General features: G+C 33.3%; 2 protein-coding genes across 2 annotated transcripts in view; both read left to right on the top strand.

The window, feature by feature from the left end:
• The window catches only part of LOC117100349 (E3 ubiquitin-protein ligase TRIM71-like), a 17,928-nt gene extending 14,162 nt beyond the window's left edge, over positions 1-3,766 (top strand). Inside the window, exon 2 of the mRNA XM_033240009.1 lies at positions 1,029-3,766. Coding sequence (XP_033095900.1) covers positions 1,038-3,251 — 2,214 coding nt within the window. The 5' untranslated portion in view covers positions 1,029-1,037 and the 3' untranslated portion in view covers positions 3,252-3,766. The remainder of the gene's footprint in view (positions 1-1,028) is intronic.
• A 7,857-nt stretch (positions 3,767-11,623) lies between these two features.
• Positions 11,624-14,254, top strand: LOC117100339 (E3 ubiquitin-protein ligase TRIM71-like). Its single transcript, XM_033239998.1, has 2 exons — positions 11,624-12,868; positions 14,039-14,254. The coding sequence occupies exons 1-2, from the start codon at positions 11,624-11,626 to the stop codon at positions 14,252-14,254; spliced, it is 1,461 nt and encodes a 486-aa protein (XP_033095889.1).
• Positions 14,255-14,937: the final 683 nt, after the last annotated feature.

The following is a 14,937-nucleotide window of genomic DNA, read 5'->3' as shown; positions in this document are numbered from 1 at the left end:
AGGTGTGTATAAGAGACAGGGACTACTGGCACCTGTTTATATACACCCCCTACCAAACCTCCTTCCCCACGCAACAGTAAAATTGGGTTCAGGACTGGCACTTGTTCAATTAATTCATTAAACTGTAAATCAAAGAACTTAGCCTAGATACTGCTTTATATACTGGTGATTTAAATAGTTATTACATGGAATTGAGCCTTAGAATTGCATCTACTAGGCCCTACTAACACTAGATCGCTCCCGCGATCACATGGCTCACTGGCGGCGAGCTGTGTCGCAGTTGATGCCTCACCACTCAGGTCATGAACTTCCTACTTGTTAAATCGCGCTTGCGCACTTCCCAAAAGGGGTTATATTTTCGATTTATGTATTAAATTGATGTTTATAAAATTACCTATACTAGGATGTAAAAATCTATTATTAATTTTAATTATAACTGTTTAAAATTTAAAAAACTTTAGAAACGCATTTTATACCGATTTCTAGCCCAGTACGAACAAAGATTTTTATACGGTTTTGAAGCTTACAACAACAGCTATCAAATGACGTCAGTTTTGTACATGAACTCTTGACTGGGAAAGCCGCTGGAGCGTTTAAAATAACTAGGCCCTCTGAAAATCCCTGCAGCGATAGGCCGACGCGAAACGAAACAGCAAAAAGTGTGCCGTGCTTCGGCGGTCGTACGGAATGAATGGTACGTGATACAAGTAAAATAACAACATTAAATGAGAAAGGAGACATTTATCTTTCTTTTGATATACATTTTATTGAAAACAGTTAAGAATAATGGTAAGAAAAATAAAATTGAAAAAGAGCAATTTTCAATAATATAACCTCATTTCCAACAGTAAGCACGCGGCTGTTGTCATACCTACTATTAGTTTTCTCATTCCTGATGATGACCCAATAAAGGTCGAAACGTTGAATCATGGCCTCCCTCTCTTTATTCGGAGTAACGTTCATCTGTTGATACTCATTTAATTTGTTACAAAAAAAAAATTCTGAAAACAATTTCTATTTCATTTCAGAATTCAAACATGGCTGAACATCAGCAGCAATCAGTGGAAGATTCAAATAAATGTTCTATTTGCCTAGAAATTTGTCAAGAACTAAAAACATTAAATTGCCAACATGGCTTCTGCCTTCCTTGTCTTCAAAATTGGATAATGGAAAATGATGAACTGGAATGTCCAAACTGCCACCTATTGCATCTTTTTCCTGAGGGTGAACTTCAAGCATTACCGTCTAATACAATTGCAGTGGAAACATCAGAAAATATTGATGAAAGTCATGGTACCATTGAGTGTTGTTGTGGTAAATGCAATGCAGACTTCTACTGTAAGGATTGCAGTCAGTATTTGTGTACTTCTTGCAAAATTACTCACGAATTATTTCCTGCACTCAAGAACCATACACTACAGTCAATCAATGCTACGCTACTATCCACTGAAGCACTGCTCCAGCCAATGTGTCCACAGCATGAGAAAGAGTTGGAATTTTATTGCAAAATTTGTAAAACTCCAATTTGTCAAAAGTGTGCTAATACAGAGCACAGTGAAGATGATAAACAGCATGAGCCAATCAGAGCTTCTGATGCAATTAATGACCTCAAAGTAAAAGCAAATGCTTTGATGGTTCAGGCTGATGTCCACAAACAACAGGCACAAGTAGAAATACAAAAATGTATTAAAACTACTTCAGAGCTGGACAAGATTAGTAACAATATTTTGAAAGACATCAATAACACTGTAGAGGAAATCATGAAATTTGTCCAAGAAACAGTAACAACATTAGAAGAGAAGTTGAAAGATGTCTGTACGGCAAAAAAAGAGAAAATTAATTCTCAAATTGATGAACTCAAATCAACTATATCAGATGTTGAAGAAAAACAAGACAGCATTGCAAATTTATTGAAAAGTGGTGAAGTAACATCCCTCCAAACATGTGAGCAGGAAATTATAGACCTGCAAGAAAAGATTGATGATGTCTTTCCAGAGACAGAACCTAGAGGTGAGGGGAAGATCTACTTCTCTTCAACAAAAGACAGCATACTAAGTTTTTTAAGTAAATATGGAATAGGTAGTGTTAGTGAAAAGCCAATTTTTGAAATTATATCTGAAAATCGAGTGAAAGTGACATGTTGCCAAACATTTCGTATTGAAATAGCTCAAAGTATTAATTGTGAAGTAGATATCAAAGACCTGACACTGACAGGGACAAAAGAAACAAATGCGTATACAATGCAACCTGTACGTTTGGGCATGCCGACCGCTTACATTTATCAGGCAACAGAAAACTTACCCCGCAACAAAACCTATCTCACTCCCAGAATTATTAGAGATAAAGAAAAATATTTTGTGGAAGGATCTTCTGAAAAAGATTTGACAATAGATGTCAAGTTTCGTAATTCTTCCATTAAAGGATCTCCAATCCAAATAACTGTTGAAAAATCCAAATTAGTAAGAAATGTTGGTCTATGGATTATGGATTACAGAACAATCAGTGATTTAGTGATGTCTGAAAATGGTTGGTTTGTAGCTGTTTGTGACACACATGAGATATTTATGTTTGAAAAGTCAGGAGCATGTATCAGTACAGTAACATTATCAAACACATCAAAAGTTAACAAAGTATGTAAATTGAAAAACAACAACCTGATATTTTGTGACCAAGGTATTAGAAACATAACAATTGTTCAACAAAATGGTGAAATTGTCAAATCAATATCAACTGGTCTTACAAGCGAGAGTCTTCTAACTGGTATTGATGTGAATGAAGACTTAAACTTGGTGTATGTTGCTGATCAAAATCTAAATTGTGTGCAGGTATACAACATGGAGAGTAATCTTAAGATAAAGACCATTGGGTGTAGTATGGGTGGTCTAGGAGGGCAAATGAAAAGGCCTTCTGACATTGCCGTAACAAAAGAAGGGAATCTTATTGTCGCTGACACTCACAATCACAGAGTGCAATTATTTGGTTCTGATGGTCAATTTATTAAAGTTCTTATTGGAGGAGGGGATAAAGATGGTATGGTGATAAAGCCCTCTAGGGTAGGTGTTGATTACGATGAAAACATTATTGTAGGAAGTGAGGGAAAGGTACAGTTATTTGATAATTGTGGCAAGTTCATTAGAGTGATTCATCAAAATGAGAGAAAGCATTTTGCATTTTCAATCATCTCTCAGTATCCTCGAAGACTTGCATTATCAGAACTAAATTCAAAGGAGATCAGTGTAATTAATTATTGAAAAATAAATCCAAAATACAGTAGTATGAATCATCATAAAATTCTATCATGTGATAATATACAGTTAATGTTTCCATATTTTATCCTGTACTATAGTTTATCATTCCACAGTGAAACAAAATGTTATGTTGTGTACAATAATATAATAATAATAACAACTTTATTTTATAACGGTCAAAAAACTCGTTCACCCAAGTGGGTGTTCTTCCACGAGGCCGTATGGACATTAAACAAAATAATTGTGTTAGATTAAAATAATTAAGTGTTAGTACAAAGAAAAAACAAATATATATAATACATAATAATGGTTATTACATTACTATGTTTCTTTTAAAAAGTTCTAGTGTGCTTGAATTTTTTATATTGCTGTCTAAATTATTCCACAAAAGAGCCCCCCCGGTAACATAGACTTCTTTTTTTATATTCTGTTCTTGGCTTGGGTACGTTAAGGTTGTCATTTGACCTAGTGTTGTATTTACTTTCTCTTTGAATAAATCTATTTTTTAAATAATTAGGAGCTAAGTCATTCATTATTTTGTACATTGTGATATTTTCCTCTCCTAATCCATTTTGTTATTTCTGTGGTGAAAATGGACATATTTCTCGAAACTGTCGGCATGGTAAGCCTGTTACTTGTTGGAGCTGTAATCATCAAGGTCACAAAACTAAATTTTGCCAGGTTGCCCATCAATGAATAAGAGGCAAAGAAGACAAAGCCGAACAAAGTAATGATTATATAATACTACATTCAACAAAGGAAACTGTGAACAATAGAACCCACCAAGAAGAATTGATTGAATCAAATAAACAACTACAGACAGACGAAATCAGCCTTTTAAATGACTCAGAAAATTATAATGTTTTTACAGAAAACTGTTTAATGTTTGAAAAGAAATACATAAATATTGCAAGCTTAAACTTAGTTACTCTTCCGGGAAAATATGATGAATTTAAATTTTTACTTGAGAATAATAGACACCTTGATATTATATGTATTAATGAAACACGTTTAGATAATTCAGTTACTAACAATGCCGTAGCAGATTATCTTTGTAGTCATAAGGTACTTTAGTCAAAAAGGTGTGATACATAAATTATAGTATATATTATGATTATGATTATCTCTATTGATTTTAAATCACCTTTACATTTACATAGTAAAGAATGGTTTTAAAAGTTATTTTTTCAACCTCCTAACTAATTTACAAAATGCAATTTGTCATAGTCACCCTAGTCACCTATAATTTGGCTTCCCAAGTAAAGGGACGTCCTTCAACTCCTGATTTTTACCCACTACCATCGAAGGACCAGGTAATTTTTTTAACTGTATATGTAAATTCTATAAAATATCAACCACGCCTTGTTCCTCTTGATCTACTCTCCCTTCACAGTGACTTTCTGTACTTGACCAGACCCAAGCAAGTCTGCATCATATAGGTCATAAAATTTTCTTCAATACAATGAAGCAAAACTTTAAACAATCAAGCCACTAAAACTGGACATAACATATTTTAAGCAAGATAATTTGTGCTTTAACCTGTATCAGTTGATGATTGAGGATTTCCTCTCATTATGTTTAGATTTAGTTAAGTTTATAGCTTACAATCATTTATATATGGCGATGAAAAGAGTAACTAAAAAAATATATCTTAGGAAATTTCAAATTAATAATATAACAAAACTATGGAATTTCAGTACACATTTTATTGTTATTAACATTTAAAATATTGTATTATTGAAATGTTATATCATTCTTTGAATGTAATTGGTTTTTGAATGACTAGTCAACGATTGTGATTTTTTTGGTCAATTATATTAAACCTCATTATCATTTTTAATTATACAGTTCTTTAAAGGTAAACTATTCTAATAATAAAAATAATAAATGCTATCAGGTACCTCTTCATAGTAGCTTTTCCATAATTTACATTAAGTTAGTTTTAAGTTTAATATTTACCTTTAATTTATATTTGATGTGGTATTTGGTGCATCAATTTTAACTATAAGAAAAAGTTTAATAAAATAAATATTCATTCTCAGTGTTTCAAGGATTTGTTGATTAAATGTTACTATAAGTTACTACTAAGTTTATAGTTAACCTTTAGTTTGTATTTGATGTGGTATTTGGTGTAAGCTACTTTACAATCAAATTTTAAGGGAGGAAAAAAAATTTAATGAAATCAATATTCATTCAGAGCGTTACTATAAAATTAGGCTTTGTAACTTTCTCGTTTTAGTTTTAGTTTTATAAGCTTTCTGTAAAATGACATATATATACTTTGAATTGTTGTATAGCACTCTTTAAATTTCATTGGTTTTGAGTAACTATTCAACGATTGTGAAGTTTTTTTTAGTCAGTATATAATACTCATTATCATTAAAAATACAATAGCTTCATGGTAAACTTTCTAATATTAAAAAATCTTTTTTATAGCTTTTCCATAATTTAAGTTAACTTAAATTTTATAATTTTCCTTAATTTGTATTTGATGTGGTATTTGGTGTAAACTGTTTGCAATCTAACTTTAACTAAGGAAAAAAGTTGAGTGTTGCTTATATTTAAATTAGGCTGTGTCTTTTTTGCATTTTAAATTTTTAGTTTTATAAGTTAGTTTATAATGATGTACATCAAAGCCTTTTGTAAACCATCCACAGGTGAAAAAGAGTTAAATATATTATTATTATAATTATAATTTTCCAGCTCCCAAAAAAGTGCAGCAAAACAAAAGTTAGCTAGGCCTATTGCGTGAAAGACGCTGACAATTTCAGGCATCGCTGCCTGTAAACTGACACAGGTCCTTGGTACTGACCTTTTTGTGCTCTTGGGCATAGGATAATATTCTGAACCTGATCGACATGTTGCCGATTTTCAACAAAAAAATAATACTGCATGCAGTTCATTCGTTGAAAGAATTGATATTCTACTCAACTTTAATTTGGTGTAAAGCTAGTTTACAGCCAAATTTAAAGTAAGGAAAAATGTTTTAATGAAATTAATATTCATTCTGAGTGTTGCTATAAAATTAAATGTCAATTTAACATTTAAATTTTTTAGTTTTATATAATAATGTACCTCACAGCCTTTTGTAAGAACATCCCCAGGTTGAAAGTATATTAAATTAAAGATTATTATAGATTACACTGTAATACTTTTCCAGCTCCCAAATGACTAAATTCTTAGGTAAAGTGAAAAAAAAAATAAAGATATGCCCACAACTAAAAAGAACAATAACATCTCCTGGCTGACACAGAAGGCATAGAATGATTGTCCGAATCTGATCGAACATGTTGCCGAATAAAAAAAAAAAACTCTGCGTGCAGTGCACCGCAGAAGTATTTAAAAAAAACTAAATAATGGTTCTCATTATACAATGGGAAAAAAATACTTCATTTGGTGAAATATTGGATGAAGATTTGGTCCTATTCAACTCTCCAGCTTTGACTCATCAAACATAACATATAATCTTTTAACTCATGAAATATTCTATCCCATTTCACTCAAAAATTTGTATAATATTTTTACAGTTTGTATATACCTAAACAAAAAATATATAATAGAATTAATAACTTTGTGTTACTGTACTATTACTATAACTTCAATAAAAAAATACAACTTGGAAAAAAATATCTCCACACTAGAATGCATGAATAATATACATACTGTGTAGAAAGCCTTGTATCGGTTGGTAATCAAATTAATGTTACTATTAATATTCATGTATGTTCAGCTAGAGAATATCAATAAATGTTTGCTTTAGAAATTCTAATGTTTGTTTTCTTTTCATCATGCTTGCATGGGTATTGAACATATCAAGTATATATTTCAAATAATAATATGCCAATTGTACAATTAATACTTAAGGCCAACTCAGACAGCGTCGTACGACGCAGCCCGACGCGATTTCTTGTCGCGTCGGGTCTGTGTGAGTTAAACGCAGTCGCGTAGTAGAATATTAAACATGTTTAATATTTCTCATGACGGCTTAAGACTGTCCCCGACGATAAATCGGGTCGGGCTGCGTCGGCTGACGCTGTCTGAGTTGGCCTTTACGGTACATAATTCAAAATATGTATGAATGGAGGGGAGGCAATGGTTCTGCTGACCAAGTTTCAATGCAGTTGGTCCAATCATTTGTCACAAGCAATATATTTGAAAATTTTGACTCTAATGACTCTTGTGACTTTTGACCTGACTTTAATTTACACAAATATTATATTACAACATATTTACAATGTCACAAGTATCATCCATAATAAATTTAAGCAACATCAAAAAATATGAAAATGACTGACCTTTGACATATAAAATTTGACCTATAGGATGAAGAGTATGTATTTTTTTTTCATGTTTAGAAAGTCCTAGGGATCATTCCTGGTAAATTTGAGCTCAATTGGGCTATTTTGAAATTTTGACCTAGATGACCCTTACAGGAAACACTAATCCCAGACCGGGGTGTAGGTGTCACTGGTTCTTTATGATGAAACTAGATTTAAATCGTTTGCCATTACAGTATTATCATTTTAAACCTTTGACCTATATACTTTGACCTATGTGTTGAAGAGCATTTGTTCACAAGGCCTTAAAAATTGTTCCTGGTAAATTTGAGCTTAATTGGGCTATTTTCAACATTTGACCCCAATGACCCCTATGTGACCCTTGGGGATAGGAGGTGTCATGGTTCTTAATGACCAATCATTTGCCATTAGTTTAATTTTGAAATGTTACCAGACAGAACACACAACCATGTAAGGACCTTTGACCCTAAATTCCTGAACACCATTAAAGACCTTACCTTATGCCAATGCATATTTTCCCAGGATAAGACTGTGCTATGTTATTTGAAGAAGTCTTTATTATTTTTTAGATTTTTTACCCTAATGCCCCTATGTGACCTTTTATCCTAAGTGGTGAACATCTCCATGTATGGGAGGTGTCATCAGTTATACTGACCAGGTTTGGTTGAAATCAGCGAAATGGTTTGGCACTAGTAGCGTTCTGAAATTTTGCTAAACAAAAAGATAAAAATTACCCCTTAATGACCTTTGAACCCAAATTCCTGAATACCATATAGACCCTGCCTTATGTCAATACTTATGTGCAAAGGACAAGACTGTGCTATGTTGTTCGAGAGAAAAGCAGTCTTTTATACAATTTTTGGTTTTTTGACCCCTATGTGACATTTGACACCAAGTTATGAACACTCCATATATGGGAGGTGGCACCAGTCAAAGTACTCACCAAGTGTTAATAAAATCAGTCCAAGTAGCATTTTAAAATGTTGCCGGAGGAAGGAAGGAAGGCAGGAAGGAAGGAAGGAAGGAAGGAAGGAAGGAAGGAAGGAAGGAAGGAAGGAAGGAAGGAAAGTGGAATCTGCACTTAACAGAAGTCAGCATGCTGCTGACAGGGCACTAATCTTTATGATACAATATTAATTTATATCATTTTTATCACCAAACTATATTTGTTATATATAATAAAAAGTTATTAGGTAAAGCCTTCTTACATGACAGTTCTATACCAAGTATTTTTTTTTTTTTTTATCTAGGCATGGATTACAGTACATTGAATTTATCACTTAAAACTGAGGGCGACAAACATAGCTTAGCAAGAGTGAATTTACATTTTAATGAAAGCACATACCCTTTGTAAGTTCTAAAAGATCATAATTTTAAAAAATACATTACATATTGAGAAAGAATTATAAATTAGGAGAATCTTTGAGAAATTAGGAGAAATTCCCAACACTGGAGGTTTATCGTATAATTTAGAAGCTGTGGCAAATTATATACTACTGTACAAATAAAACCATATTTGAAAAACAAAATGAGATCTATAGTTACAAATGTTATGGATAGAAACAAAAATATTATTCTAGGCTCAAAGGTTATTCTAGAATTTTCAAAGTGGAATGATCCATGCATATGTATTTCTGGTGGTCCAATCAGCAGCACTACACATAGAGTAAATAAAGGTGTGATGTCCAACCGAAACAGTCATGGTATTTACCAGCACTAACGCACTACTACAGTATTCTGGTCCTACTAACGTTTTGGATATTAAAAAGAATCTATGTAAGTTATAATATACCATATATTAACTCAACATCACTTTACTTTCGTAAATGCAGTACCGTACTCGCACGAATAAGCACCCGGGTGCTTAAAGTATTTTTTGCACTTTTTGAGGGGTGCTTATTCAAACGGGGCGCTTATCAAGACAGAGTGGAAGTTGAGGAGGCACTTATGGAACAAAATGAAAATCGAAGGGTTCTTATGAGAACTTATTAAATTCAAGAGGCACATTTTTAATGAAAAACGATTAGGACATCAGGAAACCGCAAATTACGAATGGTGGTGCGGCAGAAAAGATAATCATCCAGAGAGCATGGCTTGTCATGACAAGAATGTTGTGTGTACAATATTACCTAAACAGAATAGCAGATAAAATTAGTGGTGGTGGTGAGCTTGTTGGTCATCGGTCGATTGAGATTAGCAGGATGGCATGATCACTGCAGGTTTTCCTGAAAACGCTAATGAGAATGTGTTAGGTGCAAATTGTCAGAAAAGCAGTATGATTAGGCTATAGAAAAATGTAAGACGATGAAAGTTGGAAATATACTGTCTGTCCAGGGAGCTCTCATCTGTCCATGATAAATATCCTCATTTGGATATTGACTAAAGGAGAATGTGATTCCACTCTACACCTCAAATCATGCCAACACCCACAGTCTAGGATTGATTGAATTATTGAGAGGGCATTTATTCAAATTAGAAGGGGGCGCTTATTCAAACGGAGCGCTTAAGTAAATTTTCACATTATTCGAGAGAGAGGGGCATTTATTTAAAAATTGTGCTTATTCGCACGAGTACGGTAGATGCTATTATTAGTAGATACTAAGGGTCTGTTCTAGCGAAAAAATATCCGTGTGCTTTTGCAGTGAATTTACCAGTACATACTTTCTAAATCTAACCTAATTACCTTACAATCTGGATTATCCGGAAAAATTTTGACCACCAAATTGCTGGGTCACAGAATTCCATGGAGCCGGAGGCGACAATAAGTCAACCTTAATTGTTTTCCCAAATCTTTTGTCCACAGTTCAGCGCGCTGAATTCAACAGGATTACAGCCCAGGGCTGGCTAGACCCGCTGTCATTGTGATCTTCTTCGCCTCCTAACATGCATGACGAAATCAACAATGGCTTTAGTAGTAGTAGCATTTAGCTACATGTTCATTTGTTGATTTACCATTATTCCGAAAAACAATCTTGAATAAACCACCATGTACGTGCAGATTTTAAAGCACCATGCAATTATAAACTATTTAGCTTGAATCTCATTCTCGCGTGCCACGCTGTGGGTACAGCAGCTAGAATAGGTTGATGGGATAAGTGTTTCTCATTTGCATTTGATCACATAAAATTTTCCTTAGAGTAGTTTTGATACACGGTATTTAACGCGAGCTAAAACTTGCACGAACAGTCGACCATTCGCTGAGTACTCAGTGCGATTAACCTGTGAATTTAACGGAATACGGTTGGCATTTTTTGCTTGAACGAGCCATATGCTTAATTCTTTGATGGGCTGATTTAATTTAAATAGACCAGCCTTGTATGTATTACCTGATATGTCTATCAATCTTAACTTAAAAAACAAACAGCGATATGGAGGTGGAAATTACCGTAAACACTAGGAAATTTTAAAATGGATGTATGCTTGATATTAAGGAGAATTGAAAGAAAACGTTTTTTTAGTGAATGGAGTAATGAATTTCACAAAATCAAGCAAAACATATATAATATGTATTATACAATTTCAAACTAAAAATAATCATTACCTTCACTAATTTACAAAAACTATTTTGCACATTAAATCACAAGGAAATTATTATTATTACCTTATTTCTACTTAAGAACTTTAAAACAATTAACCACAAAATTGCACAATCGTATACAAAAAGAAATGTGTTTTAATATTTATTAAATAAACAAAAAAGTATTATAATCTATGTTTGTTTTTACAACATTAAACAGCATGTAGATTACAATTCAAGGACTTTTTTATGTAGATAATGAATTATGACCTTTAATTGACCTTGAAAGCTATGCATAAATGAACTTGAAATGTATGCATAAAGTAAGTTTGTAATCTAGAAAAGATCTAACTTACCTAGCTCAACTATAGAAAGTTTATATATTCAGATACTTATTGCAATAAATTCTTTTAATTTTTCAGAATTCCAATATGGCTGAAAATGAGCTGCATGAATTGTTAGAAGATACAAGTAAATGTTCAATTTGCCTAGAAATTTGTCAAGAACTATAAACATTAAATTGCCAACATAGCTTCTGCCTTCTTTGTCTTCAAAATTGGATGAAAAAAAAGGGTAAACTGGAATGTCCAAACTGCCGCCAATCACATCCTATTCCAGAGGGCGGGCTTCAAACACTGCCATCGTATGCAATGGAATTTAAAACAGCTAGACACTTGGACAGACTCTCTAATAACATCAAGTGCTATTGTGGTAAATACAACGCAGATTTCTACTGTAAGGATTGTAGTCAGTATTTGTGTACTTCTTGCACAAATACTCATGACCAAATTCTTGCACTCAAGAACCATACCCCCCAACCAATCAAAGCTAGGTCACCTTCCACAGAAATACCTCACAACAATTTATGCCCACTACATGAGAAAGAGTTGGAATTTTATTGCAAAGTTTGTAAAACTCCAATTTGCCAAAAGTGTGCTATTATAGATCACAGTGAATATGATGGACAGCATCAGCCAATCAGAGCTTCTGATGCATTCAATGATCTCAGAATAACAGCAAATGCCTTGACGGCTCAAGCTGATTTCCACAAATACCTGGCACAAGCAGGAATAAGCAAATGCATTGCAAATGCCTCTGAGCTTAGTAAAAGAAGAAATGATATTATGAAAAACATCAACAAAACTGCTGAAGAAATGATAAAATTGGTCAGGGAAACAGAAATTTCACTGGTAGCAAAGTTGGAAGATATCTGTAAAGCAAAGAACAGGAAGGGTAATTCTCAAATTGATGAACTCAAATCAATTATATCAGATATTGAAGGAAAACAAAGTTACATTGCAACATTACTGAAAAGTGGTAATGCAACAGCTCTTAATACATGTCAACAAGTAATTAGGGAGCTACAAGACAATGTTGGTGTCCCACCAGAGACAGAACCCAGAGATGATGGGAAGGTTTACTTTTCTCCAACAAAAGACCACATACCAGTGTTGACTTCTCTGAAGAAACTGGGAATAGGTCATGTTAGTGAAAAGCCAAATGAAAATATCTTCAAAATTGTGCCTGAAAATCCAATGACTGTGACATGCTACCAACCTTTTCATGTTGAAATAGCACAAAAATATGAATGCGAAATAGATATGAATGACCTGACAATATCAAAATCGGAAATGGCAGCTTCATGCACTTCATCAAAAAACACTCCAACTTTCAGAATTGTCAAATCGGAGGGTAAATATCTTATTAAAGGAACTACAACTACAGATGTGACATTGGATGTTAAGTTTCATAATTCTTCAATAAAAGGATCTCCAATTAAAATCATTGTTAAACCTGTTGAAATTGTAAGGTCTATTAGAAATGTTGGCGAATCTACCGCAGGGCTCGATTTAGTACTAGCCCGGCGTACAATGTCTAGTAAAAACCGTTCCGGGCTAGCCTATTTACTCCTCATGTTGCCCGGTTGTCTAGTGGAGAATTAGCAAGAAAAACATTTTCTTAAAAAAAAAAAAAAAAAAAAAAAAAAAAAAAAAAAAACGGAACTTTCGAGACAATCCCTGCACATGAGGTACCGCAGCCCAGAGAGTACACTCTAGCTAGCTTTCAGCTCTCCACATGCGTGAGTGTTTAATTATTTAGATGATCCCCAAGTCATTCACCAACTACTACAGGATGGCATGTTATCTTTCTCTCAATAGAAGATCGTTTGATCTGGTTAATTTAGGTAGTTAGAACATTTAAATTAATGTACTACCTTATTCATATTATTTTCTCATAATGATATTTTTAAAATGTCCAACTTTTAATAATAAGTACTTCAATGCTATAGGTAGGCTAGGCTAGACTAGGCCCTAGGTCTTGTCTAGGCCTAGGTAGCCTAAGCAAGATTTATTGCCATTGGGAGTGAGTGTTTGAGACCTAAAGATTTAACCATGGAGGTATAATACAGACGAATTGGTTTGATTGATTTCTGGGTCCTTTGTTAAATATTAGAAAGCCAAAGTTATAACCAGGGAGATGTAAAACATGCTCATCAGTCCCTGTTATAACCAAAGTCGATTTTGCAGCATGGGTGATTTTTTTATTTATTTATTCAACAATATTTTGAGAGGGTAGCTCAAACAGCAATGCTACAGAAATTATTAAATTGCAATTAATCAACCTTCAAATTTAATTGTCGCTAATAAATATTTTAAAACAAAATTTTTTCCTGTCTGTGGGCTAGTAAAGTATTCTGTGGGCTAGTAAAATCTCTAGTAAACTAGCCCAGTGGGCTAGTTACCAAAAAAAGTTAGGGCAAGCCCTGTACCGGTATTATGGGTAATGGAGGTATCCAAGATCTAGTGATGTCTGAAAATGGATGGTTTTTAGTTGCTTGTAACAAACGCGAAATATTCAAGTTTGAAGATTCAGGAGCATTTGTTAGTAAAATAAAATTACCCCTATTATTATCCAAGGTTAAAAGAATATGCAAAATGAAAAACAACAATGTAATATGTTGTGACTGGTTTAAGAAAAAGATAACATTTTGCAAAGATAATGGTCAGGAGATCAAATCAATATTTACTGGTCTTGAGGTCACAAGTTTACCATCTGGTATTAGTGTAGATGAAGACCTTAATGTGGTGTATGTATCTGATGAGATAGCAAATTGTGTAGTGTTTATAACATGGAGAGCTATGTTAAGGTTAAAACCATTGGATCTAAAGGCAGTCTTGAAGGACAAATGAAAAGTCCTTCTGATGTTGCTGTCACAAAAAATGGGAATCTTCTTGTGGCTGACACTCAAAATCACAGAGTGCAATTATTTGGTTCTAATGGTCAATTCATTAAAATTCTTATCGGTGGAGGGGATGGGGATGGTATGGTAAGGTAATAAGGCCCTCCAGAATAGGTGTTGATAATTATAACAACATTATTGTAGGAAGTGAAGGCAAAGTGCAATTATTTGATATTCATGGCAAGTTCCATAGAGTGATTCATCAAATTCAAAAAGAGACACAATTTGCATTTTCAATTGTTTCTCAGTTTTCTCGAAGACTTGCATTAGCTCAATTAAAATCAAAAGAGATCAGCATAATTAATTATTAGAAATTCAAATGATAATGTTTACAGTACACAGGCACTACAAAGCCATAAATGGATGAACTTAGACCAAAGACTACTCTTAAGTGAAGACATCACTATGTTTCCTTCCTATTTATGTAACAGATTTTTATTCAAGATAATTATTAAAATATTAGAAGCAAACCAAAATTATTATCATATGGGACTTGTCATATAGAGGTGCACAAATCTGGAATGAAATTAGTAAAGACCTAAAAAATGTTTATAATGAAATTTATACAAAAAAATGTTTATTTCTACCATGTAAACACCTACCATTTGTTCATCCACTGTGATATTGTATTTC

Source organism: Anneissia japonica, unplaced genomic scaffold (assembly GCF_011630105.1).
Source record: "Anneissia japonica isolate Jap-2015-1 unplaced genomic scaffold, ASM1163010v1 scaffold287991_len637273_cov151, whole genome shotgun sequence".
NCBI lineage: Eukaryota > Metazoa > Echinodermata > Crinoidea > Comatulida > Comatulidae > Anneissia > Anneissia japonica.
The sequence above is the reverse complement of the archived record's forward strand: the minus strand, read 5'-3'. Positions and strand labels throughout refer to the sequence as shown.